At 36.3% G+C, this 25,234-nt stretch overlaps 4 protein-coding genes and 2 pseudogenes across 6 annotated transcripts; 2 read left to right on the plus strand and 4 right to left on the minus strand.

Annotated features, from left to right (window-relative positions):
* The first annotated feature begins 1,629 nt into the window (after window positions 1-1,629).
* On the plus strand, window positions 1,630-4,643 carry LOC120194345 (protein ETHYLENE INSENSITIVE 3-like). Of its 3 annotated transcripts, none has more exons than XM_039196670.1 (2): window positions 1,630-1,926; window positions 2,539-4,643. In XM_039196670.1, the coding sequence occupies exon 2, from the start codon at window positions 2,658-2,660 to the stop codon at window positions 4,494-4,496; it is 1,839 nt and encodes a 612-aa protein (XP_039052601.1). In that variant the 5' UTR covers window positions 1,630-1,926; window positions 2,539-2,657; the 3' UTR covers window positions 4,497-4,643. The 3 variants fall into 3 exon arrangements, with proteins under 3 accessions (XP_039052601.1, XP_039052602.1, XP_039052603.1); XM_039196671.1 differs by having other exon boundaries at window positions 1,632-1,783; XM_039196672.1 differs by lacking the exon at window positions 1,630-1,926 and adding an exon at window positions 1,975-2,067.
* A 2,870-nt stretch (window positions 4,644-7,513) lies between these two features.
* On the minus strand, window positions 7,514-8,378 carry LOC120194297. Its single transcript, XM_039196637.1, has 2 exons — window positions 7,941-8,378; window positions 7,514-7,753 (listed from the first exon to the last, which is right to left on the minus strand). Exons 1-2 carry the CDS (start codon window positions 8,376-8,378, stop codon window positions 7,514-7,516), a joined length of 678 nt encoding a protein of 225 aa, XP_039052568.1.
* Window positions 8,379-8,467: 89 nt separating this feature from the next.
* Window positions 8,468-11,371, minus strand: LOC120194298 (annotated as a pseudogene).
* Window positions 11,372-12,885: 1,514 nt separating this feature from the next.
* On the minus strand, window positions 12,886-15,042 carry LOC120193977. The gene is made up of 3 exons (XM_039196388.1): window positions 14,895-15,042; window positions 14,232-14,559; window positions 12,886-13,437 (listed from the first exon to the last, which is right to left on the minus strand). The coding sequence occupies exons 1-3, from the start codon at window positions 15,040-15,042 to the stop codon at window positions 13,233-13,235; spliced, it is 681 nt and encodes a 226-aa protein (XP_039052319.1). The 3' UTR covers window positions 12,886-13,232.
* Window positions 15,043-16,213: 1,171 nt separating this feature from the next.
* Window positions 16,214-17,790, minus strand: LOC120194299 (60S ribosomal protein L30-like). Its single transcript, XM_039196638.1, has 6 exons — window positions 17,622-17,790; window positions 17,390-17,514; window positions 17,277-17,347; window positions 17,039-17,140; window positions 16,458-16,526; window positions 16,214-16,364 (listed from the first exon to the last, which is right to left on the minus strand). Exons 1-6 carry the CDS (start codon window positions 17,640-17,642, stop codon window positions 16,324-16,326), a joined length of 429 nt encoding a protein of 142 aa, XP_039052569.1. The 5' UTR covers window positions 17,643-17,790; the 3' UTR covers window positions 16,214-16,323.
* A 654-nt stretch (window positions 17,791-18,444) lies between these two features.
* Window positions 18,445-23,557, plus strand: LOC120193888 (annotated as a pseudogene).
* The last annotated feature ends 1,677 nt before the right edge of the window (window positions 23,558-25,234 follow it).

Consider the following 25,234-nt stretch of genomic DNA (forward strand, 5'->3'; position numbering starts at 1 on the left):
GGGGACATAAAAGGCCAAAGGTGCCTAGAGACACTCGTAAGAGTAGATCACACCAAGAGTAACCACAATAAGTATAATGTGCCCAAACATCTTCAGTGATCACGTATCAGATAGATATGGTTGAAGGATCAATGCGCAGGCTATACCGACGAGAGGTACGAATAGGTAATAAGACTGTGAGACAATAGTGTCGTATACCGTAAGAGTGATCGAGATTCTTTAATTCGAGGGCAAATTAAGGGGAAACGTATGATTAGCGATTAGAGCATCACTGCCAAAACACAAACTCGAGTCAGATATCGGGTCAATAGAACCCTAGCCAATAAGTAGTAGAAGCAGTAATCATCTTAGATTCTCGAATCGCGTAGTGGCTTCCCTAGAGTAAGAGAATGACTAAAATATCCTCTACTAGTGTATAACCATGCATTGTGTAAAGCCTTTGGAAAAAGGTTAAGCCCGATTTAGTTGGTCTAGATAATCTGAGGCATATATCTAGACTCCCGTGGGCTGTACGTGCCATCCAGATTCAATACCCAATAACATCGAATCTTACTTCATGTAGAGATTCCATTTCATTTTGTATCCTCTCTAACTTATTACCATTAGGTGGAATTATTCAAACGATACAAAATTTAGTATTATTATTACTTACCAAGTGCCCAAGAATACCCACGTGTGTATATACATATATTTATTAATCGTCGCTTATAAATTAATACTGTTTACTAAATCATGTGTTAATTTGATGCAAGTCCAATCATTTTATTTCATTTTTACATTATATTATTTTAGTTTTGAGTGCAAACAAATACAAATGTCCCCAACTTTGTTTCGATACAACTGTTTATTGGATTAAAAAATTACAAAATATTCCCTCCACCTCCTAAAGTGGAGAGAGCAGTGGGCAAGTTATTATATATTGGTATACTTTATATTTTTATCATAATTATATATCCAACCATTTTCCAGGTTCATGCTTTCACCGAGTTTCGTTTCTTTCCAAAACTTTCGAACTATATTTTCGTATTAAATCATAGAAAGAAATGTTATATGTTTAATAATTAATTCATAGCATATGATATTTTTTGGATCATATGTGATATTTCATGAGAGTTGAAAAGGAAAGGAGTTACGCTCGATTACTATTTCCCACACAGGCTTTCAATAACGATTTTATTTATTAATTATAATTGGGACAAAACATATTTCAATGAAAATATAAATATATAAAGGACTATAATTTGTATTAAGTATTTAAAATTAAAAGACTAAAAAAATCGTTAAATTCATAAAAAAATATTATTACATGACAAGTATATTAAAACGTATTAAGACACTCGTAATTGAAATCCTATGATGGACGAAAGGAACACGGTCGAGCCTCTGCAATTTTGCTCTTTTTATCTTTCGTAATTAATAGATTCACACGAAAATTTATTAGGAAAGAAAAGAAACGATTATCCCAAGAATCATATGAGATTAACCTGACCTGAACTTCATTTAATTTCCCTCCTTTTTTCGCTTTGCTTTTCATCTTCTTTACTATTTAATCCGAAGTCCCACTTCCCCATACCTTGATTTTGTTACACCTTTTTGTTTGTAAAATATACATTTTGCTTTTGCGAATCTCAAACAGTTCCTCCCACTACCTCTCTCTCTCTCTCTATATGCTATCGCAATCACCAAACAGGGAGACAGGCAGCCGCCCCCTTCACCTCTTCCCCTCCAATAATTTCCTCGTTTGGGGTACCAGAAAAGTTCTACCTTACACTTCTTGGAAAAGGTAAATGTTCCTATCCTTTCCTCCCATTCTTCTCTTCCCTAAACATCTCTTTCTTCCTCCTCCTCCTCCTCTCAGTTGCACTATTGACTTCTTTGAGCTTTGTGGAATAAGCCAAAATCTGTGTTTTCTTTCTCTTTTTCCTGGTAAGTCTTTTTTGGACTTGGTTTTGAGTGGATCTCTACGTGTCTTTCTTCATCTTAGTACTTTCTGTGGCGTTTTCCTCCGATAATTTATCCAGACGGGGTTTTCAATATTGATTGATAGGCTGAAGTTTCATTTTCCGGGTTGGTCTTTTTCTCTTCTCTTCTTTTTCTGATTTGGGTTTTGCTTACTGCTTGGTAAAGTTTATTTTTTTTTTATAAAAAAACTTTGCTACTTTTTTATATATTTTAAATTTTGTTATCGATTGGATAGATTGAAGTTTTGATCTCGTTTGGGGTTCTGATTGTTCCCCAATATAAGATTCATGGATCAGATTTTGTTTAATTTGGTCTCTTTTATGTAATGATAACTTGAAGGGTATGGAGCTGGTATTGCTTGTAGGATAGTTTGATGTGTTGAATTTACTTAAAATGTTTGGTTTCGAGAAATTTATGTTTTTGGACTACTTAATAATCTATGCAATTCAGCATCTTCGTTTGTGCTTTTCTGGGTTTGGCTTGGTCAGTTAACTTTTCCAATGCTGCTATTTTATCAGGGATATTTATAGCGTTTGCATGGTTTGTCATAACCAATTTATTTATTTTTATGTTCAGGTTAAGTTAGGCGGGTTATGTGTAGAAGCAGATACTAGCTGAAAGGGTAGTTGGAGAAATTTGACTCTGAGGTTCCTCAAGTTTCAGACTTATCTTTGGGGGCGATCTGATCTTGGAATATGATGATGTTTGATGAGATGAGTATTTGTGGAGATATGGATTTCTTATGTGCTTCCCTTGGGGGAAAAGATGTGGCGGTAGGACATACGGAAGCGGAGGTTGCAGTAGAGGACGATTATACTGATGAAGAGGTTGATGTTGATGAACTTGAGAGGAGGTTGTGGAGGGACAAAATGCGACTCAAACAGCTTAAGGAACAGCATAAGGGCAAGGAGGGGATCGATATCGCCAGACAGCGTCAGTCCCAAGAACAAGCGAGGAGAAAGAAGATGTCGAGGGCACAGGATGGGATATTAAAGTACATGTTGAAGATGATGGAGGTTTGCAAGGCTCAAGGTTTTGTTTATGGGATTATTCCTGAAAAGGGAAAGCCGGTTACTGGAGCATCTGACAATCTTCGAGAATGGTGGAAGGATAAAGTCCGGTTTGATCGTAATGGTCCTGCTGCTATTGCGAAGTACCAGGCAGATAATTCGATTCCTGGCAAGAATGATGGCTGTAACTCCATCGGCCCGATGCCGCACTCCTTACTAGAACTTCAAGATACAACGCTTGGTTCTCTTTTGTCTGCACTGATGCAACATTGTGATCCCCCTCAGAGACGATTTCCTTTAGAGAAAGGTGTTCCCCCACCATGGTGGCCTACTGGCAATGAGGAATGGTGGCCACAGCTTGGATTGTCCAATGATCAAGGGCCTCCTCCTTATAAGAAACCTCATGACTTGAAGAAAGTTTGGAAAGTTGGGGTTCTCACAGCAGTAATCAAGCATATGTCTCCTGATATTACCAAGATTCACAAGCTTGTAAGGCAGTCTAAGTGCTTGCAGGACAAGATGACGGCAAAGGAGAGTGCAACATGGCTTGCTATCATTAACCAGGAGGAGGCTTTGGCTCGGGAGCTTTACCCTGATTCCTACCTACCTCTGTCCTCAGGTGGCGGAAGTGGCACCATTTTTATAAATGACTGCAGTGAGTATGATGTTGCAGGGGCTGAAGTTGTGCCAAACTTTGACGTGCAAGAGCTTAAACCCGGGAATCTCAATGCATCTAATTTGGGTATGGATACAATGAGCACCGTTCAACAACAGTCATATCCTATCAAGGGAGCCGTCAATAATTTGGATTTCATGCGAAAGAGGAAACCATCCAATGATTTTAACATGGTGGAACACAAGATCTACACTTGTGAATTCCTACAGTGCCCTTATAGTGAACTTCGCTTGGGCTTTCATGACAGGATTGCCAGGGACAACCATCAATTAACTTGTACACACAGAAACGCTTCTGCACATTTTGGTGGTTCAAATTTTAACGTCAATGAAGTGAAACCGGTGATTTTCCCTCAACCTTTAGCACCGTCCAAGCCAACTGCACCATCCAAGCCAACTGTTACAACACCCTATGGCCTATCAGGACTTGGAGTTCCGGAAGATGGGCAGAAAATGATAACTGAGCTCATGTCAATGTATGATAACAACATTCAGGGTAACAAGAACATGAATCCAGGAAACAATCCAGTTACTGAAGGTCAAAATCTCCATCACCCGAAAATGCAACAACAACAGGGTGAATTCTTCGGCGGTCGAGGAGTCATGATGGATGGAAATTTCTTTGAGGAGTCCAGCATGCCAAGTAACCACCAGATATTTTCGCAAGGGGAAGGCCAATTTGACCGTTTTAAGGCGATGAATTCTCCGTTTGAGGCCAACCACAATAACAGCAGCTTCCAGTTGATGTTTGGTTCTCCATTCGATTTGGCTTCTTTCGATTACAAGGAAGATCTACAAGCAGTTGGGGTGGATATCATGCCAAAGCAGGATGTTCCGATCTGGTTTTGAGCACTAGCTAAAACCCTTCTATTTTTACTTGGTTATTGTATTTTTCTTCATGCTTGTAGCTGGTATAAACTATAGCAAGTTTAGCAGGTCTTCATATGGGCTTTCAATAAAAACAAAAAGTCCCATAATCCCGCTACTGATTTAATAGAATGTTACTGTCTCATAAATAAGTTTTATGTATTGTCCCAATGCTTCCGTTTTCACTTTTTGTTTGAACTTGTTATCAGTTTCTACCATTATCATGTTTTGTGGGAATCTGTGTGTGTTTTTATCCTGTAATGGGAACATAGTCGACAGATTGCGTTGAATGGAAGCTGTTGTCCTTTAATGCAATCTTATCCTGTTGTTGTGCATCCCATGTGAACTTCAGATCCCACACTAGTTAATGCAATGAAGATGGTTTAAGATTCACTCGGATCCTGTCCTTGGTGGGAGATGGGAATGGAACTAGTCTGGTTTTGTGCCAAGTGTGCGAGTGTTTGGTAGTGTGGTCACCTTTCTTTGTCACCTTTCAAAGTTTGGAACTTATCATTTCGATGGTCCCCATTTATGAAAAAAATAAATAATAAAAGCCAGGCAATAAAGTAGTTCATTTCCACCCAAAGGATAAAAAGAAATAAAGGGAAAAGGATAATGATTTAAACCTTGTTGGCACCAGTGTTGTGTTACTTTCATTGTTGGGTTTATATATATATATATATATATATATATATATATATATAATGCAGATGAGGTTTTATCTGCAAAATTCATCTCCCCTTTCTATGTTTTGGGTCCTTCCTTGCGTGCAAAGAAAATACATAACTAGATCACATGGGCAGGGTATTTGGCTAAGGTATAATTTTATTTACTCAATCCAGAAAGCAGTTTCATTTTAATATAACTTTGAGAGAGAGATGTAAAGACTTCATCTTTCATATAAATATACAATAATTAACTTCTTTACAATATAAATTGCAGGATTATAAGTGGATTGTGCTGGAGGAGACTTCCGCTTTAAGTATTTAATTTGACATATCTGTAGATAAATCAACGCTGAGCATGAAAATAAAGAAGGTGAATTGCAGGTGAAAACAAAATTCGAACGAGGTTGATAATTCGTTGAAGAAAAACAAGGAAAGAAGGGGATTCCAATTTTAGTAGTGAATGTTGTCAGATATTATACATTTTGTCTTAAATTATAATTAGTTTACCAAATGGTTATCTAGGTTTTTTTGTGCATTCAAGATAAGATTGCAGTTCAAATATTGAACTTTTTACCTTAGATATTGAACATTCAAGATAAAATTGCAATTATAGGGAAATTATACATGATGCATTGATTCTTTTTGTTGACTAATAGTTTTTTTTTATTAAGCTAAGTTGATTACAAAGTAATATATGTTTTAAATATTCTCAACTACTTAGACAATAAACGCTCAATCACCTTGGTGCAGTCACTGGTGCTCGAACCCGCGATCTCTAAGAACACAAACGATTCCTTTAATCACTAAAGTAAGTTAATTCGTACAAATCCAATAATTCTAAAAGCCGAGGAAACATGATAACTGCGATTTTTTTATTGAAAGAAAATCACAAATAATTTAAAAGTAAAATTACTATATTCATATTATCAGCTAAGTTTTCAGTCTTTTTGATTGAGGCAAGATAATGAGATTTTGTTGTAACTGCAAAATGCCAATTTGCCAATAATAGAAAAAGGCATGGAAAAAACTAAAGCGTTTCAATGTATTTTTCACGGGGTCTGATTATTATAAGCTGACAGATTTGTACTGTGATTGGTTATTCATATGTAACACGTTTTAAAAATTGTTGTTATATATTAATCAATCTAACTTTTTCTTATTTAATTTTATTTAATCGATATCGACACCGATTTTAATGTAGGCACTCGCTAGTTATATTTTTTTTAATTTTAGTAAGAATAATTATACATTTATAACATGTTATTTATCTTTATAATATGTTTATCTCTGTCTTTTGGTAGCTTATAGTTTTTTGCCATTGTTTACGATTTTTGACCGTTGTTTTTGTTTATCTTTTTTCTCAGGGTTTGATTTGACATTGTCACAACTGATCAAGATGACGCTTATTTATTATCATAATGATCTTCCCTGCTTTGGACCCCCGGATTGATATGGATACGTGTTTTACGTTCGTGGATAATTTTCTCACGTCGCTCGACTCTGATTTACGATTTATCGGTAATCTTTCAGTAGCTTCATCCATTTTTATGGTTTGTTTACCGATGCAGTCAAATTTATTCCTATTTTTATTTTATTCGAGTTTTTTTGTTAGATTTTTTAACATTTTCTTTATTTGGTCTTTATGTGATCTAGATGACTAATTTTTGTCTTAATGGTAATAGAAAAATGTCATAACTATACTTTAAGTTTATGATTATAAATATTCATTGTAATTTTGAATATTTTTTATTTTTAATAAAACTAACGACTTTATATAAAAAAATATTGTTATATGATATACTTCATTTATCCCATTAAATTTGTCTTTTTTATTTTAAAATTGTTATATTTAAAATTTTCATTTGAAAAAAATCAACAAATTCTACTAAACACGTTTCCTTTTGTATCTTTTTTTCGATAATACTGAGAAAGCAGGTACAGGTTATATAAGCCTATTCATTATCCATCAAAGCAGCCACCTCCATAGGAGGCTCGTTGAACAATTACACGCTAATTGGATTCCTTTTCACCATTTTAGCAAGATTATCAGCTACCATGTTAGCCTCCCAGTAAATATGTCGCAGCCGAACGTCCCGTATCTGTCCATTAATTCACGGATCCTCAAAACAATTGCACTAGCTATCATATCTTGCTTATTACCTGTGATCGCTTCAATCGCCAAGTTGCAGTCCCACTCCATTTCAATCTTTCTCACGCCAAGATTCTAAGCTAACTCCATGGTGTCGTGGATAACTCAAAACTCTGCATTTAGGACGGAGCACACTCCTAAGCTTCGGGAAAATCCGACAATCCATCCAACATCCGATCCTCTTAGAGCCCACCTGCAGTAGCCATTTTGGACAAGCAATCCATGGCTCCATCAGAATTTCCTTTAACCCACCCGACAGGAGGCTTCTGCCACCAGGTTACTTGCCTTTGTAGTCTATGATGCCCATCTTCATTACCTCGAGAAGCAATGATCTCATTTTTGAGCTGAAAACATTCCAGCAGCAGGTTTACCTTGTCCACGTTGTTTGGTTGGAGAAGAATACTACACCGTCTCTTCCAAATCTTCCAACAAATTACAGCAAAAAGAACTTCCCAATGTCTATATTTATGGGGAAGTTTCCTTGGCCCCTCAAATTCGCAAGAATCCAATCACGAACCGGCATGTGATAAAGGCTTGGAACCTATCCATAGTAATCAGTCGGCGCCATATATTCCGAGCGCGCGTGCAGCAACGGAGCACGTCACTTACATCTTCAACCTCGTTGTGACAAAGCTCGCAACTATTAGATGTAGCCATATGCCTCATGAATCTTTCATCATTCGTTAATAGTCTTCCATGAACAACTAACCACAAGAATGTTCGAATTCGCTGCAGAACATTCAGCGACCAAACATTGCTCCAATGTACCCCATTATCGTTTGGCATCGACGAAAGCAGTACCTTATACACCGATCTAATCGTAAAGTTGTGATTCAGCTCCCATCTCCAACCTGGTTTTTCTTCGCCAAATGCCGAATTGGGAGGGCAGACATCAGCAATTTTATAACAAATATGTTCCGGAACAAGCTGTTCTATTCGGTTCAAGTCCCGATTACCTGAATCCGTGACCAAGGAGCTGATCGGCATAACCGGCGGACTAGCACTAATTATGCTATGATGAATCAATGCTCTGTATAATCCAACCATATATCATTCCAAAAGTCAATGCGATTTCCGTTTCTAACTGTCCAAAAAATGCTTTGTTGGATATCCCCCCAAACACATTTCAATCCGTTCCAGAGTCGGGAGCATCACCTTCGTCTAGTCATCATAAGGCCATCATTCGTAAGATAGAATGCCAAACATCGTGCATTTATGTAATTTGATATGATCAACTTCTCGTGCTCCTTGGGACCCCAATAATAACCCTGAAGAGAAACTAAATTTGGGTGTTTGATGTAGCCGAGTTTCTTCACTTCCCTTGCGAATTCCTTTTTACCTTTTGCTATCCCTTCCTTCAACCATTTGGTAGCCAATACATTACCAGAGTCAAGTGTAGCTTTATACAATGTCCCGTGGCAACTCCTTCCAATAATTTCAGCTGGAACACGTGAAAGTCCCTCTGCAGACAATGCCAGAGATCCGTCAAAGAGATGCAGATTCCTAGTTAGTTTAACAGGGGAACGAATATTTAGTGAACTCGAACCCTCAAATGGAAATTGGTCTTTTGAAGGAGATGCATTTGAAGATGACAAGATAGACAAGGGTGAAGCCAATCCTTTATCTCATCTCACGTACTCGAGGTGACCGAGATATTTACGGTCATTTAAGACGAATGAACTATTTCCATGATCATGTGAAGAACCCTTTTTGGTTGATGACAAAAGCTCTTGACGGAAACTAAATGAAGACGACGATGAACCATTGCTTGTGGAAGGAGCTGATGTATAAGAATGGGAATACTCTCCTTGAGGTACGGCTTTTTTGCAGTTGTTTCCTTTCATAGCCTCGCTCGTAGTTTCCTGCCAGTTGTTCCTATAATAAATCATTACACACACAAGAGCTGCTACAGCAGCAGCACAACCAAGCCTACAATCAAGGCAACTCTGGTGACAGGTTTCAGCTGAGATCTGTGAGCATTCAAATTCAGGTTGGAAGAACCTATTGGTGACAGTGGAAAGGAACCAAATTTCAATAGAGTTTCCAGGATGGAATGATGAATTGGGAAATCCCCTCAAGTTGTCCGGTACAGTACCGGAGAAATTATTAAAAGACACATTGAATCCTTTCAGTTCAATAGGAAGACTATCAGGGATGCTGCCCTCGAGTTTGTTGTTGGATGGGTTAAAAACCTCCAAGCTATGGAACTTGGCGATTTCTGGGGACAAGCTGCCTGTTAACGGGTTATTAGACAGATCAAGAGTCACCAGGCTCAAATTTTTGGCAGAACTTACCAAAGGCATGTTCTTTATTTCCTGAAGAGGCATTGAACCAGTAAAGTTATTGCCTGAGAGATTGAGATCAGTCAATTTAGTTGACATGAAGAAGCTCGGAAGGAGAGATCCATTAAGACGGTTGAGGCTAAGATCAACGACCTTTAATTCTGGGCATGTACCTAAAATTTCAGGGAGAACACCCTGCAATGTGTTGTTTGATACCTTGAATGTATTCAGCCTAAAAAACTGAGAAGTTTGGTTCGGCAAGGTCCCGTTCAGTGAGTTTGAACTCAATTCAATAACTTCTACATAATTCCCCCAACCTTGGATTCTAGACAAGTCCCCTGAAAGCTTGTTATTACTGAACCAAAAGTAATCGGAGTATGGAATCTCAAAGAACCAACAGTGAACTACACATCCTACATCGATAAGAAGGACCTACTAACTGGAGTACTGGACATACCATACATGTAAAATAATTTTGGATAAGGGAAACAGTGTAAAAGGAAAACATCCAAGATTGCTTAACAGCATATTTTAAACTATTAGATAAATAATATGAAATATGCTTATTGTCATGTTGCAGAGCTACCATGTTTCTCTCATGATCCAATTTGGGAAGCCAGAAAAACAACAACATATTTTCTACCTCGTGTTAGTTCAAGATATGGATACTACGATACTTCCCAAAAGCTGGAAGAAAAGAAAAGGGAGCATCTTATATTGTCAAAGGAGCAAATGCTATAGGTAAAGAGGCATCATGCGACGCTCCAAGAATGTGCACTTAACTTAATTAGCAAGGCAGGGTAAAATTTATAATATAAAGCAAACCAGGATTGAATAGCACCATACACATTGACAGATACAATTGCTCACTGAAGTAATGGAATAAAGAGAAAATAAACGAACATGACATAGGCTGTTAAAAAGGGGATACCTTCAAGTTGATTAAGGCTGAGATCGAGTTCGGATAAGATCATGGAGCTTTCTTGCAAAAGAGCTTAGTGTAGTGATCCCGACAACTAAATTGTTCCCCAACCAAAGAATACTCAAAGAGACTATAAAACTGAAAGAAGGTATAGTTCCCACTAACTGATTATTACTAGCATTCAAAACTTCTAAACTGTCGAAAGATGGCATTCCATCATGAGCAAAGAGCTCTCCAGCCACCAAATTCCTTCTTATAATTAAATACCGAATCGAGGAAATAAAACTGGAGCTTCCAAGTCCCAAGTCCAGTGAACCAGATAACTGATTGCTGCTCAAGTCCACATGCAATGCACTTTCCAATTGGGATAAAAGGTTCATGATATCCCCAGAAAACCCATTAGATCTAAAATCTAAATATTTCAACCTCTTAATGTAGCTAAATCCAGGAGGAAATGTGCCTTCAAAACTATTTGAAGAAAGATTCAGCAGAACCAAGTCTTTTAAATTGGCAATGCCTGATGGTATAGCCCCATGAAAGGCATTAACCGAGAGGTCCAAAAACTCGAGAGACTGAATCAAGCCGATGTTCAAGATGGTTCCCATCAACTGGTTGTTTGAAATGGATAAATTTCTAAGCAACTTAAGACCAACAATGATATGGAAACTGAAGTTTCCAACCAAACCCAAGTCATTTAGAGTGATTGAAGTCACATGGCCTTCATTACAGGTGATGTCAAACCAATTCTTGGGACACCCATCAGATGTCAAGGACTTAGAGTCCCATGAATCAAAAACTTTACCAGAAGGCAGGCGACCGTGATTTCGGCCGCGATATAGCGGTTTCGCCGCCGTCCGAGTTACCCGCGACGACTACAATCACGGTAAATCCGAAATAACCGAAAACGCGACCACGATTTGAAACCCTGCCAGAAGGGTCTTTCTCTATGCCTTTCTTGAGCTCTAAAAGTGCTTCAAATCAGACTGTGCTAATGCAGTCACTAATAGGAACAATAAATATACAAAATTGAATCTCTGCATTCCTTCAAACAAAGTCCCCAAGCTCCTACCTCCACAAACCTCAGTGAATATATCAGAATGGAACAAGAGAAATAGAGAGCTTCTACAGCAAGTTGCAATGCTGGAATGAGCTTAAAGACTACACATATATGTAGTTTCAGACTGTGAAAGAATTCGACTACATTAACAATGGGATACTTACAAAAGCCATAGATGCTTCCTTTTGAAACTAATCTAAGGGGCCAATTAATGAACTTCATAACCCATGTCCATTGAGATAAACTGAAACCCAAACCAAGTGTAACAAGCTCCAAAACACCAGAAATATATTAAAAAAAAGACTTACATCACACAAAGTAGCTGAGCCTGAGAGTGAGAAGGGAAACGATAATGCCTGGCAACAAGGGAAGAAGAGACAAACCGTGGAAAAGGGGTAGCTAAAAGCCTAAAAGTAAGAATCTTGAACCTTAAATGACTTAGGAAGTTGCAAGGGAAGTACACCAAAATGTAGTGAAATGGGAAGTTATATTAAGTAAAGAGAAGGCTAAAGATGCAGGGAAAGATCAGTGAGCTAGGGGAGAAAAGCCATGTTAAAGAGTGAGATAAAGGAGGGGAGATAAGGGAGCGTGTGTGCGTGTGGGAACAAAATGTGTTAGGTGGTCTGGTTTTCAATGTGGTCGTAAATTGCAGACACATTTAATGAACACTAAAGAAGTAAGAAAGAACAATGATTTGTGCTTCTGGCTGTTGAATAGTTTTTAAAATCAGATAATTGATTAATTGAATTTCTTTTATCATAAATTTATTGAAATGAAACATGCAATGAATTGATGAACTAAATAGCCGGTCGAGTTGGTGGTGCCTTGTTGTTTGATTTTGACCTAGGAAAGTTTTTTTGATTAATCCCAGACATTTTTTCTTTGGTTTTTTATGCAGGTGAAATATTTTACCACTAGCTTTTCTAGCTTAGCTTTCACCAAAGAATCTTCCATTTAATTTTGATCCCCCATTAATGATCCGTATATTTATCACTACTTTTTTCGGATTTTATCCATTAATTTATCAAAAACCCATTCAAGTTTTTCCAAAAACCGAATCACTTTAAAGAAATTTAAGGCCCAAATAAAGAAATGATGTGAACCTAACACAACTATAGAGAGTTAATATAAAACCAAATATTTTATTATTAAAGTGATAATTGTCCAGTCTGGGGCAAAACAAGTAGAAAATGGCAAACAAAGTTAGGAAACATAAAAAAAATGCCAAGTTATAAGACAAACATCACACTTTCTTAGTTACTTAGATAACTAGCTGTTGAACTTCAAGACAAAAGTGATGGGCAGAAGAAACCGTGTCCCTTTAGATGGATCTGATTTATACAATAGCTTAGGGATAACATAGATAATTTGAGAACCAGTGGCCAAGCTTCGGGATCAAATTCCCTTCCCCGGCCTTGACCAAAAAACAATAAGGGTAAAAAAGGAATAACAACAATTCATTGTATCTCCAGATCATTCAATTCAGATTACCATTGCCGGCAAAGTGGCCATACTATAAACATAGACAAGACTTGCTAGCAAGAAGAGAACATTCTTGTAATCCACTTGAGGCACAATGATGGTTTAAATTGGATGATGCCATACTCTAACCAAAAACATAAGCTTGCAGGATGTTGCCGTCAAAGACCAATGATTTTCCTGTGCACGTGATGTCCATGCAAGCCTTCGCCTCCATCATGATCGTGAAAAATGAGTGTTAAGATCCCTACCAAGCATAGAACTGAACCCACAAGAACTTTGTCGTATCGCTCCACCCAATGGAACTTGAGTTGGCTAGCACCGTAGAAGGATAAAGCCACCAGGGAGGTCATCACTGCTATGGTGCTGCAAAGGCAACGCCAACATCAGTTAGCCATGTGAGTAAAACCTAGCTTATAGCAGACCATGCCATCTATACATTATCTTGTCTGATTAACCAAAACCTAATTATACCCGTAGATTATCGACATTCAATATATCTCTGGTGAAACACAGACAAGGGCTAGTGAATTCTTACATGAAAACCATTTTTATTTGACCCAACTTAAATCAGCTCCTCATAATATTAAAATCTTATGCAAAAAACGCTATATAGTTACCAATTAATGTTAAGAATTTCAATGTAGATTATATAGGTTGAAACTAGAGTCAGTTGTAGAAAATTATTGCAGAAAGAGTAAAGTATAATGTGAACATCTCAGGTCCACGAAAAATGGTGGATGCTACTGAAAAATACAAAAATCATTCAAACTGTTTTCAAGAAACAAAGTAACCGTTTTAGATATCTTCCACGAATTCTTTAAATAGCACAGATCAGCCTCTATCCCCGTGCCCTTATGTATTCTAAGTTTCTGCTAAACATATTAATATGATCAAAACTATCTTCATTTGCTAATTTACCTTAAAAAAGATTAAAATTAATATGCATGATGAAGATATACATCAAAACTAACCAGACGGTACTAACACCAGTTTATGGATAACTGACAATGCTATATAAGCATTGGAAACACACGAAAACAAGCTCTCTTTAGATTACCACCATTACCAAATGCAAACTAAATTTATATACAAAAATCAAATTTAATAAACAATTCAAAAAATAAAAAGAAAAAATTAGAATCCTTTGTCATGTATACCTGAATAGCAGCACTATGATGGCAAGTATCATCATCGAAGACGAATTTCCGACAGCTAGAAACACAGGGAGGGTGGTTGCACAAGGAGACAACGCCGGAACAAGGACAAGGCCAGCTACGGCCATTTTCTCCATGGGTTGGTTATGAGAATGACTATGTCCACCCTTACCAGACAAAAACAACAGTATATAGCTACCACCAAGAACTATGAGCAAAATTGAAGCAAGTTTATGCACTGTTTCTTCACCAGCGATTGTGTTTGCCATAGTTATGGCTGCTATACCTAGAATCGAAGTGGATATTACATGCAGAACTGCTCCAAATGCGGCTGCGCATAAACAATAATACAAAGATAAAGAAGAACGATCAAAGCAATGCCAAGAGATTAAACGTCCAACTGGATTTGGTTCCCTTATGTCTAACTATCTGCAACAAAATATCTTAGTTTTGCTCAAATTAAAGAAACCCAGAGCAAATCCACTACAAATCAACATATTAGAATCAATTGTGATATTTAAGCATGGTAAAATTATGATCACAAGAACTAAAGAAATGACAAATTTCCCACCGTAAATAAAGTGTGTGGGTGTGTTTTAAATCTGGGTACAAGCATATCCAAATTAGAGATCTAAAAGCAAATACAGTGAGATGAAGGGAGCTTACTGACGAAAAGGGTACGAGAAAGGGTCCATTTTTGGGCACGGCCGACGATAGAGAATGGAAGCCAATGGGTAGGAATGAAAGAATGAAGAAGAGACACAGTCGCTATGCCGCCTATGGTTGACAGATCTTCAGCGCTGAAACTCTCCATGAATGATTTTGTATCAGCGTGAACGGAGATTAAGAATTTGGGATTCCCTGGGGATAAATTTGATTCAAAGAATACTTTTATATATTACCTTGGTAGTTGTGTATTATTTTTCTTTTTTGGGTGGAAAAACGATGGAGGGATAAATGGGTTGTTTTGGTGTTAGCTGAACCTTATGAGAAAGAGATCTGAAAATGAAATGAAATTAGGTAATACAATACCAGAAGAACGAACGATAGGTTTTGCAACAGTTTCTTCAAATTTTCCATTAAAATATAATCGATTTTTCATTTTACAGTAAAAAAAGGGAGTTTTTTTAGTAATCATGTTAAATATGATATATATATATATGTTTAAATATAATTTTTAATTATTTAATATTAAACGTTTATACTGTATTATTCTTGATACCCATACCAAAATCAAAATAATTACCGTTCTTTTATCATCAAAATTATTTGGTTTGTGTTAATGAAAAATGATTTTTTTATTAATAGTAAAAAAAAAGGAACTTGTTTTCACGTTAAGGGGGAAGACGAACACGTGAGATTGTTTACAAAGATATTTTCATATTATTTTTATTTTCAAACAAAATTTTCAGTATTTACTTTTAAAAAAGATTAAGGAAATATATGTTTATTAAATAAAAATATATTTCAGCAACAATATTTAATTATAAATATTCTTATAACAAATAAAATAAAATAAAATACTTTTTTATATGTATGTAAAATTGAACTAAGATAAAAAATGTATATTTAAATTTTTTTATAAGAATAAAATTATCGAAAGATTCGATTTATTAAAATCCGGTCTAAGAACAAGAATTTGTAGTGAAAATAAAAATCTCAGAAGATATAAAAAATATTTTATTATAAAGATTTAAATTTAAATCAGTTCATTAGGCTAAAACTTGAAAGTCATTTTAAAATGTCCTCTATTCCTTTAAACTCCATTCCCTTTCATTGTGTTTGATGTAATTTCTGAATTCGTTTAAAGTCAGTCAATTATAGTTAGAAAGCATTCCGATGTGATACCTCCGTCCCGTATCTTTACTGTATTAAGAATCTACTCCAAAAAAAAAAAAAATCATATGAGATGATTTTAAAAGAAATCCATCAAAAAAAATACTAACACATGGGAGCTGTCCCACATCGAACACTACAATGAAAGGAATTTCAGAATAACTTCTCTTTAACATCAACAATGTTTCCAGATACTCAAAAATAGAAACTATCAGAACAAAGCCTGTGAAGATGAGTTCTTCCCCCTACAGCTTAGTGATCACCGCTCACCAGGCATGCTCTTAATGATATCAGAGTCACCTGAAAAACACAATCGATATTTACCACGATCGGAACTTTAGACGGATGCAAAGTAGGGAAATCCAAAATGTTAAAAAGCGTCGTTATATATACCAGGGTCGACAATGCTAAGGAAGCACACTCTGAAATATTTGCCACAAGCAGTGCCCAAGTCTACGTTATCTGCGAAAAAAGAAAAAGAAAAAAGAGCACACGCATTTACTCATATTGTTGAATACTCTTTAGAATTTGAAGCAACAAAATCATCACTTCATGAGACATGAACGGATGAATAAGGTATGTAAGATACTACGAAGATAAGGAACACAAGAAATGGATCACGCCGGTTTGGTCCCTTCTTTAAAGGGCTTTGGCATGAAGATTTTTTGTTAGTTGCTCATCTTAAAATTATCAGAAATATCTTCAAATGCAAGACTTAAGAGAATAACTAAAGAATAGAATGATACACAGTGAACGAGCTTTAAGTTATTCAATATATTTAGGAGGTGCTTGTCGAATATTGGTTGTACTGATGCCGGAGCAAGATATAGCTGAACTAATTAGCTGATCTTATCGAAAATCTGCTTTGTTTAATGTTGATACAGAAATCACTCCCATATACAAGTATTCAAATCATGACACAAATAAGTATTCAAGTATGTAGCTGCAAGAGCGAGATAGGTTAAGGAACATACTTCCATTGTAGTGGTGAACTCCAACCTTGCACAACATTGCATAATACTCGATCTCCGACTTTCTAAGAGGAGGGCAATTGTTGGCAATGATAATCAACTTACCTAAAAAGCATTATAATTTATATATGAATATCCATCTTCCAAAGCTAAATCGATCAACATCAGAAATGCAGCAATCAAATAATAAAAATAATCTTAAAAAATCTCTCATGCCATCCATGTTATACACTAATTTAACCAAGATGAAATCCATTCAACTTCACTTCACCATGAAAAAATAAAAATCCCATCATTTGGAGTTGTTCGATACTGTCAATCAGAAAGCTCCATGGTTTAGAAACCGTAAATCACTGTGCAGCGCTGTCCAATACCTTGGAGTTTCTGAGAGATTTGAGGACGGTTTTGTAACCCAATGTGTATTTTCCACTCTTCATAACGAGAGTCAATCTGTTGTTGATGCTCTCATGAGTCTTCTTCTGCATTTCATCAAACACCGCAATAAATCTACTGGTTAGCATGTTTTCAAAAAATTACTCATAAGAGTAGAAAATTAAAACGAAAAAAAATAGAGATGGGATTTTACGGTCTTCTTGGTGGCAACCATTTTCGACGACGGAAGAGCTTCGGTGAGACGGGGGCGGGGAGTGAATGCGGCAGCCACAAATGGCTCACCACAACATGGTAAGAAACCCTAAAACCTAAACAAATTTATCGATGCCCGACTTTAGGTTTTTAGGGTTAGGCCAACCCAAAGTTACCATTTATGGCCCAAAATAAATTTCAATTAAAATATATAACAATTTATAAAAATTTGCTACGTATAATTTTACTGTAATATTTTTGAAAATATTATTCTACTTTTTTGTAATTTATTGTACTTTCAATTAGATTTTATAGTGAAAATAAAAAATACAATCAAACTAAAATCATAGAAAATTAATTCTGATATTATCAATTAAAAAGGAATGAAATTAAAGATATAATATGATTAATAAATAATTTTTTTAAATTAAACAGACGATATTATTTTTTTTCATTTAGATCTCTAAATTTTATTTTTTTATACTTATATTTTAAATATCAATATAATTTAAATATATTCCTTAATTAATCAAAAAAATATTCCTTATACTCATCAGTTTATTTTATTTTATTATATAATTAAATTTTAAAACATTTTATTTTAGTTCAGATAATTTCCTTTAATTTTACCTTAAAAATATAAAATAAAATTATCCACTATCTAATAATAATTTTACCAAAATCCATTTTTATTAAAAACCACTTCAATATCTACTGTAATATTCATATAAACATTTTTATAAACGCAATATTTCACCTTAATTAAAACCAATATAATGGAATAATAGAGACCAAACTCAGTTCCAATAAGCTAAGGCGGTTATAACTGCTTTTTGCTACTCCTCCGTGACTCCGCTCGGCGCTCGGTGCTCGATCTTCACTATCCGAAGAAGTCATTTTAACAAAACCTTTTCCATTTCCTTTATCTATCTTTCTAGGGTTTTGTTTTACCTCCCGTCATGACGGAAGTCATAAATATGCCGGGAGATTCATTTGACCGCCGTCGCAGTGGCAACCGTAAGGACAGCAATAGTAACAACAAACAGCCCCCATCATCTGATGATCCCAACTCCTCTGCTGCATCGCCGCCTCCACCAGGAAGGCGCGACCGAGACTCGCGTGAGCAACGGGAACGCGACTACTTCGATCGCAATCGCAATCGCTCTCCTCCACCTCCACCTCCACCTCCACCTCCCAGGGAGAGAAACTACAGGCGGCGCAGCAGCATTAGCCCTCCGCCATCACCATTGAGTTATCGGGATAGGAGGCACTCGCCTCCTCCGCGGAGGTCACCGCCTCATAAGAGGTCTAGGCGTGAGGATGGAGGATATGAAGGGAGAAGAAGGAGCCCTAGAGGAAGATTTGGACCTGGAGATAGAAAGTAATCTTTCATTTTAATTTTAGATTTAGCCTCGATTTGACTGTAAAATAATAGAGCTTAATTTAGCTTAGCTATAAAGCATTTGAACTATTGCTTTTAACAGTCTTTGGTATTTTCTTGTGCTTAATGTTATGAAGTCTTATGAACTTATTTCTGACACAGACTTTTCATTTTCTATAATGTTATCTGAGAGGGATCATCAGTTCAGTTTCTTTGTGTAGCTTTGTATGCAGTAGTATATCTTACGTATATGACTATACAATTCAATATTTTGACTCTGGAATTCTGCCCATGTCCGTATACTAGTTGCCATCAGTTAGGAGGAATTCATAAATGATAATTTACACTTGGCAGTTTTAGTTATATTCAGATTTTGCTCATGCTGTAAAACAATTCTTATGGTGTAGGTTTGGGTATGACTACGGTGGTGGATATGATAGTGAGATGACGGGAAGACCTCGTGGTTGGTACTCAGGTCGCTCTTCCGGTGGCTATCAAGGTGATTCTTTCTTGAAATTGCTTAAAAATTTTAAAGTTTCCTCTAACTTAAATTATTGCACTTGCAGCACTTTTGATATGACCATTTTGTATTTTATGCCTCCCTCATGTTATGTTATTATTATAATTTAAAAGGTTACATGACAATTATTGACTGTCATCTTGTACTTAATTTTTCAGTTTCAGTTGTTAATATAAAATCTTGATTGATTATTATTAGTATTAATAATGGGGATAATTAACTTTTAAATATAATTCTTTTTTGAAGCTAGCAAATGCTTCTTGTATGGAAAGCTTGTTTTCATGTGGTGAGTTATGAATTTACTATAATTGTAGATTGAGAATGGGCAAAACTAAAAACTGGTCTTTTGCATTCAGGTTTGCTTTATTGCTTTTCTTGGATTGCAGTGTCGGTTTGGAATGTATTGAAATACATATCATCAAAGTAATGTTGGGCATCTATGAAATGATGCATACATGCAGTTAATGATGACTCTATGATGAGTACATTGTTCTTTATGACGTTCTGATGTTGCATCATTGTATAATACAGCGGCAACAAACCTTTTACCCATCTTTTCTATTTGTGCCGATTTCTTTTAGTTTGTCAAATGATATTGCTTCTGCAGATTGGGAAGCTGGCCTTGGTGGTTCTGGTAACACTTTCGGTTCGAGGAGTACTCAAAGGTTAGCTTTCCATCTTTACGAACTCTCTACTTTTTATTTCATTGCATTGTAATATTCAAATTCTCTTTTATTGAGGAGAAGATCGAAAAGTTCTTATCATTTTATACAATAATATGACAAGTAATTTTTCAGAGAAGGATTAATGTCATAAAAGCAATTCATTCAAGAGCTTGAGGATGATATACTACCAGCAGAAGCTGAGAGGAGGTACAAATGAGAAATAACATTATCTGTTAGGTTTATCTTGTTTGAGACTTGCGGCGTAAACAAATTGGAATATTAACTATGACTTATTACTGTGAAGGCACCAAGAATACAAGTCAGAGTATATATCAACCCAAAAACGAGCATTTTTTTATGCTCACAAGGATGAGGAATGGTACATCCCATTGTTAACTAATTTCCTGCTTATCTGTTCAGCTCATTGTTCCAAGTAAAATTGCTTATGTATTTAGGTTGAAAGACAAATATCATCCAACAAACTTGGTCACTGTTATTGAAAGGTTAGTTGTACTTGTATATTTCATGATGTATCAGTTAAGGAATTTGTTTGTAAGCCAAAGGATGCCATCTGTCATGCTTTTGTTGTGTGATGTTGTTGATGGTTTTGGTGTCAATTTATCATGCTATTGTTCGATTATTTATTTATTTATGTTTTCTTTTTGGTTTTCCTTTTTAGGAGGGATGAACTTGCACGTAAAGTTGCAAAGGAGTTTTTGCTTGATCTGCACAATGGAACCTTGGACTTGTAAGATGGAACTTCATGTTCACTTACTTTAGTTTTGAATATTCAACCAGGCTCTCTGCCACTTATTTTCCAGCTGCTGACCAATACTTTATATTTGTGATGCAGAAGTCCTGGTTTCAATCCCTTGTTATCAATTAAGCCAGGCCAGGACGGTGATCCTAATTCTGAAGACGAAGCTGACATTGGTGGAAAAAGAAGGCGGCATGGTAAAGGATCTACAAAAGAGATTGATATCCTTTCCTCAGCTCCAAAGGCTCACCCAATCAGCTCTGATCCCAGAAGAATTCAGATTGACATCGAACAAGCACAGGACCTTGTATATAAACTGGATTCTGAAAAAGGAATTGAGGGAAATATATTATGGGGGTCTGATAATGACAATACAAATAGAGATAAATCTCATGGTAGTTTGACTGGTCCGGTGGTTATTATACGTGGTTCGACTTCTTTGAAAGGCCTGGAGAGTGTTGAGCTTCTTGATACTCTTATAACATACTTGTGGCATGTCCATGGCTTGGATTATTATGGAATGATTGAAACAAGTGAAGCTAAAGGTCTCAGGCACGTGAGAACAGAGGGAAAGAGTTCTGATGTTACTAATAACGAATCTGAGTGGAAAAAGAAACTTGACTCATGCTGGCAAGAGAGATTGAGGGGTCAAGATCCTTTGGAATTGATGACTGCTAAGGACAAAATAGATGCTGCGTCAGTTGAAGTTTTGGATCCTTTTGTCCGGAAGATTAGGGATGAAAAGTATGGTTGGAAGTATGGTTGTGGTGCTAAGGGTTGCACAAAGCTCTTTCATACTGCAGAGTTTGTGCACAAGCATCTTAAACTTAAGCATCCAGGGCTTGTGATGGAGCTAACGTCTAAAGTTCGTGAAGAGCTTTATTACCAGAATTACATGAAGTAAGTTGTCTTACATGCTGCTTATATTTGTTTTTCATCTTAACGATTGTGTATAAGATATGCATTGTTTCCATTCACAGTGATTCAGATGCACCTGGGGGGACACCTGTTATGCTGCAATCTCTACCTGTATGCTATAGCTGGTTTTGTTTTGATATGTGTTTCTGCTTCTATCTAACCTCATTTTCCCCTCCTTTTTATGATTTTTTTTTGGTGAAGGACAAGCCTCCAAGACGAAAAATGCTAGAAAATGGCTTAAAAGATGAACGTGGGTTACGTAGAGCGCGAGATAATCGAGAAAATATTAGTGATAGGTATGATGGGTCTGAGAATCCTCAATCGAGCAATTTTCCATCCAACAATGATGGTGCTGATGAGGGCAATCGTGATGATTCAATGTTTGATGCTTTTGGTGGTCAAGGGATGCATGTTGGAGCTCCATTTTCTTCAGATACTGCGCCTCCGCCAGTATTGATGCCTGTTCCTGGTGCTGGGTAGGTATAGTGTTGTTCTACACGTAGCTGTAATTAGCTTATTATTTTCTTGTAGTCTTATACGTGTGTAATTGCAGTCCTTTGGGGCCCTTCGTTCCAGCTCCACCTGAACTTGCAATTCAGGTGTTCAGAGAGCGAGGTGGTCCTCCTTTTGAAGGCCATTGTAGTGGTGGACGTCCTGGATCTAATGTAAGTGGACCAACCCCCTTTCTTTTGCCTCCTGGCTTCCAGCAGGATCCTCGTCACTTAAGAAGGTAAGTTCTCTTGAGACTGTTCTAAAACCATTGGAATGTATGGCAGCTATTTTACTTGTAGTGGTTAACCTTAATACTGTCTATTTGAATGCAGAATTAGACAGTTCAGTTCATGTTTCTAAAGTTTGTGATTTCATTAGTTTAAAATATATTTTAATTGTTTAGTGTTGGGATCTATCATCTGTGCTGTTCCTCCAATGGATTTTAGAAATGTGGTGGGGAACTTGCCAATTACAAATCACAAAGTGACTCCAGTTTCTGTGTAATGTGATATCAAATGCTGTTCCTCACCTTCTGAAATCTATATCGACATTGAAATATGCTCGCAGATCATCACATTCCTTCCTTGACCGCTTTTCCCATCGAACTCACTGTATCTGAGCAGTTTCCCTCATATAGTTTTGGAAGAGAGAGAACATATATGCTATTTTTCTGTAATTTGGATTATATAGACGTCGTCTCTTCGCATATAGTGGTGTGACGATCTCAACTCCCCAACTGTGGCGACACCACAGTTGGATGAAGTTTTATTACATTTTTTTAGTATTTTATGCTGTCAGATTTGTAAAGCTTCTCCTGATTTTTTTCATGCAGTTATCAAGATCTAGATGCACCTGAGGATGAAGTCACTGTTATAGACTATAGGAGCCTGTAGGTATTAGAAATGGAGGTTTGGCAAGAGCAAGACTAAAACTTATGCAACTGAGGTAGAAAGCTGTTCATCAAACGGTCCAAAGTCAAGCGCTGTTGTTAGTTTATGATCGTCTGACGTGTCGACCGTATACCCTTTTGTTGGAACATGCAAAATCCTTAAATCTTGCCATTGCGCATGCTAGTTTCCAGTCTTTGCAAGTAGGAGTATTCTCATGTTGTGATTTCACCAAGTAGTGTGTAGTTGCTGGGGGCCGTCTTCTCTACCCCTTTTTTTTCCTTCTGTCCGACTTCTCCAAATTGAAGAGACTTTCATGAACATGCTGTAAAATGGTCTTAGTAGTGAATAGATTTCAGACAGCTGCTTTTTGCGTGTGGAAAAGTTATGGATCTCCGGTACCTTTTTCTTTACATGATCGATGAAAGATAGCACAAAAGAAAGCATTTGCCAAAAATGAACTTAGGGCAACCCATTTTTAATCATTAATAATAGTACACTGCATCAGAATGCATTAAGAAGGTGAACCAACACAACACTTTCCAGATTTTTAATGCAAAATACATGATTGATATGCAAAACTCGTACAAATCATCAACTTTCTTTCAAATTAGGAAAATGTCTCTCTTTCAAATTTTTTTTATTTGATAGAAAAAGACAAACTATATACCAATTGAACAAATGATTATTCACCTTTTTCGTTTAGGAAGAATAAAAGTGAATTTTGCTCCACATATCTCTTCTGCAACATCATGTATCAGATCTGGAATTAGCATCCTCTTCCTTTTCAATAAATTGATAAACAGCTTGGCACGCAACAAATAGTAGATAAAACTCGGTAACCCTGCTGTAACTAAGATCCAACACAAATTATTTACCCTCCCATTGTTTATGTCTGGAGGCAACCATCCTGTAGATTGATGAAATTAGTCACGATCGAAGACGGCTACGAAGATTGATGAAGATACTTGATCCACGAAATAATTGAAGTTGTAGGCATCTTGAAATTGGGACCAACTTGACGATCTATTGATAGAGCTTGGAAAACTGTTATGGTGGATTGAATTGCCGTTGGGGTTTGAAGAAAGACACCACTTGGCCATAGTGGCCAAAGTCCATTTTAACCTCAAACATCACCCTCAATTCATTTCCCATCAACCCCACCAACAATTTCCTCCCCATTTTGCCCTCCACAATCACTCTCAATTTCCTTTCCACAACCTCAACCTTCCTCAATTTCTCTTTTATTCTCTGTTTGTTCGAATGGGGGAAAAAAGGAACTTTTGAGTTATGGGTCAAAATGGAATCTTTGAAGCTTTGATTGGGCGGTTTATGGCAGCTTGATTGGGACGATGGTGGTTCTAAAAGGGACGATTAAGATGGTGGTCGGAGAGGGTGGGGTGGAGAGGGAGAGGGAAAGGGAAAGGGAGGGTGGGGGTGATTAATTTTTTTATTTAAATATTATACACCATGTTTTAATATTAATAAAATATATATAATTATTATATATTAATAAAAAAAAAGTTACATCATCCTGCTGTTACCGAATAAACGGACGAATGATTAAAAAAATTTAATATTTAAAGTTTAATAAATAAAATTAAAAATTAAAATTATGATAAGTGAAATAGGAAAGAAAATAAAGGTAAGTAAATAAGTGTATAATTTATCCAACGTTTAAGAAAGCAAAAGAGGAAACAAAAGTATAACCTATGGAAGCGAATATCAAGGCTGAAAATTGCATCACGTGTCGACATTGTGTTGGTTGAATAAAGAGGAAAATCAGCTGCAGCTTTCAGCTTTATTATGTTAGACAAACGAGAAGATTGTGGTTGCGTGTGTGTCCCTAAAAACTCAAGTGACTTCATTCTTTTTTTCTTTTAGGTGGCCATGGATTTGTAGTGTAAACTAGGAGCAACATTTAAATTATATTTATATTTTATTAATATTAAATATTTGAAAGATATTAATTTAAACTATAATAAAAATATAAA

The sequence above is a fragment of the Hibiscus syriacus genome, unplaced genomic scaffold (genome assembly GCF_006381635.1).
Source record: "Hibiscus syriacus cultivar Baekdansim isolate YM2019G1 unplaced genomic scaffold, ASM638163v2 tig00116997_pilon, whole genome shotgun sequence".
Lineage (NCBI taxonomy): Eukaryota > Viridiplantae > Streptophyta > Magnoliopsida > Malvales > Malvaceae > Hibiscus > Hibiscus syriacus.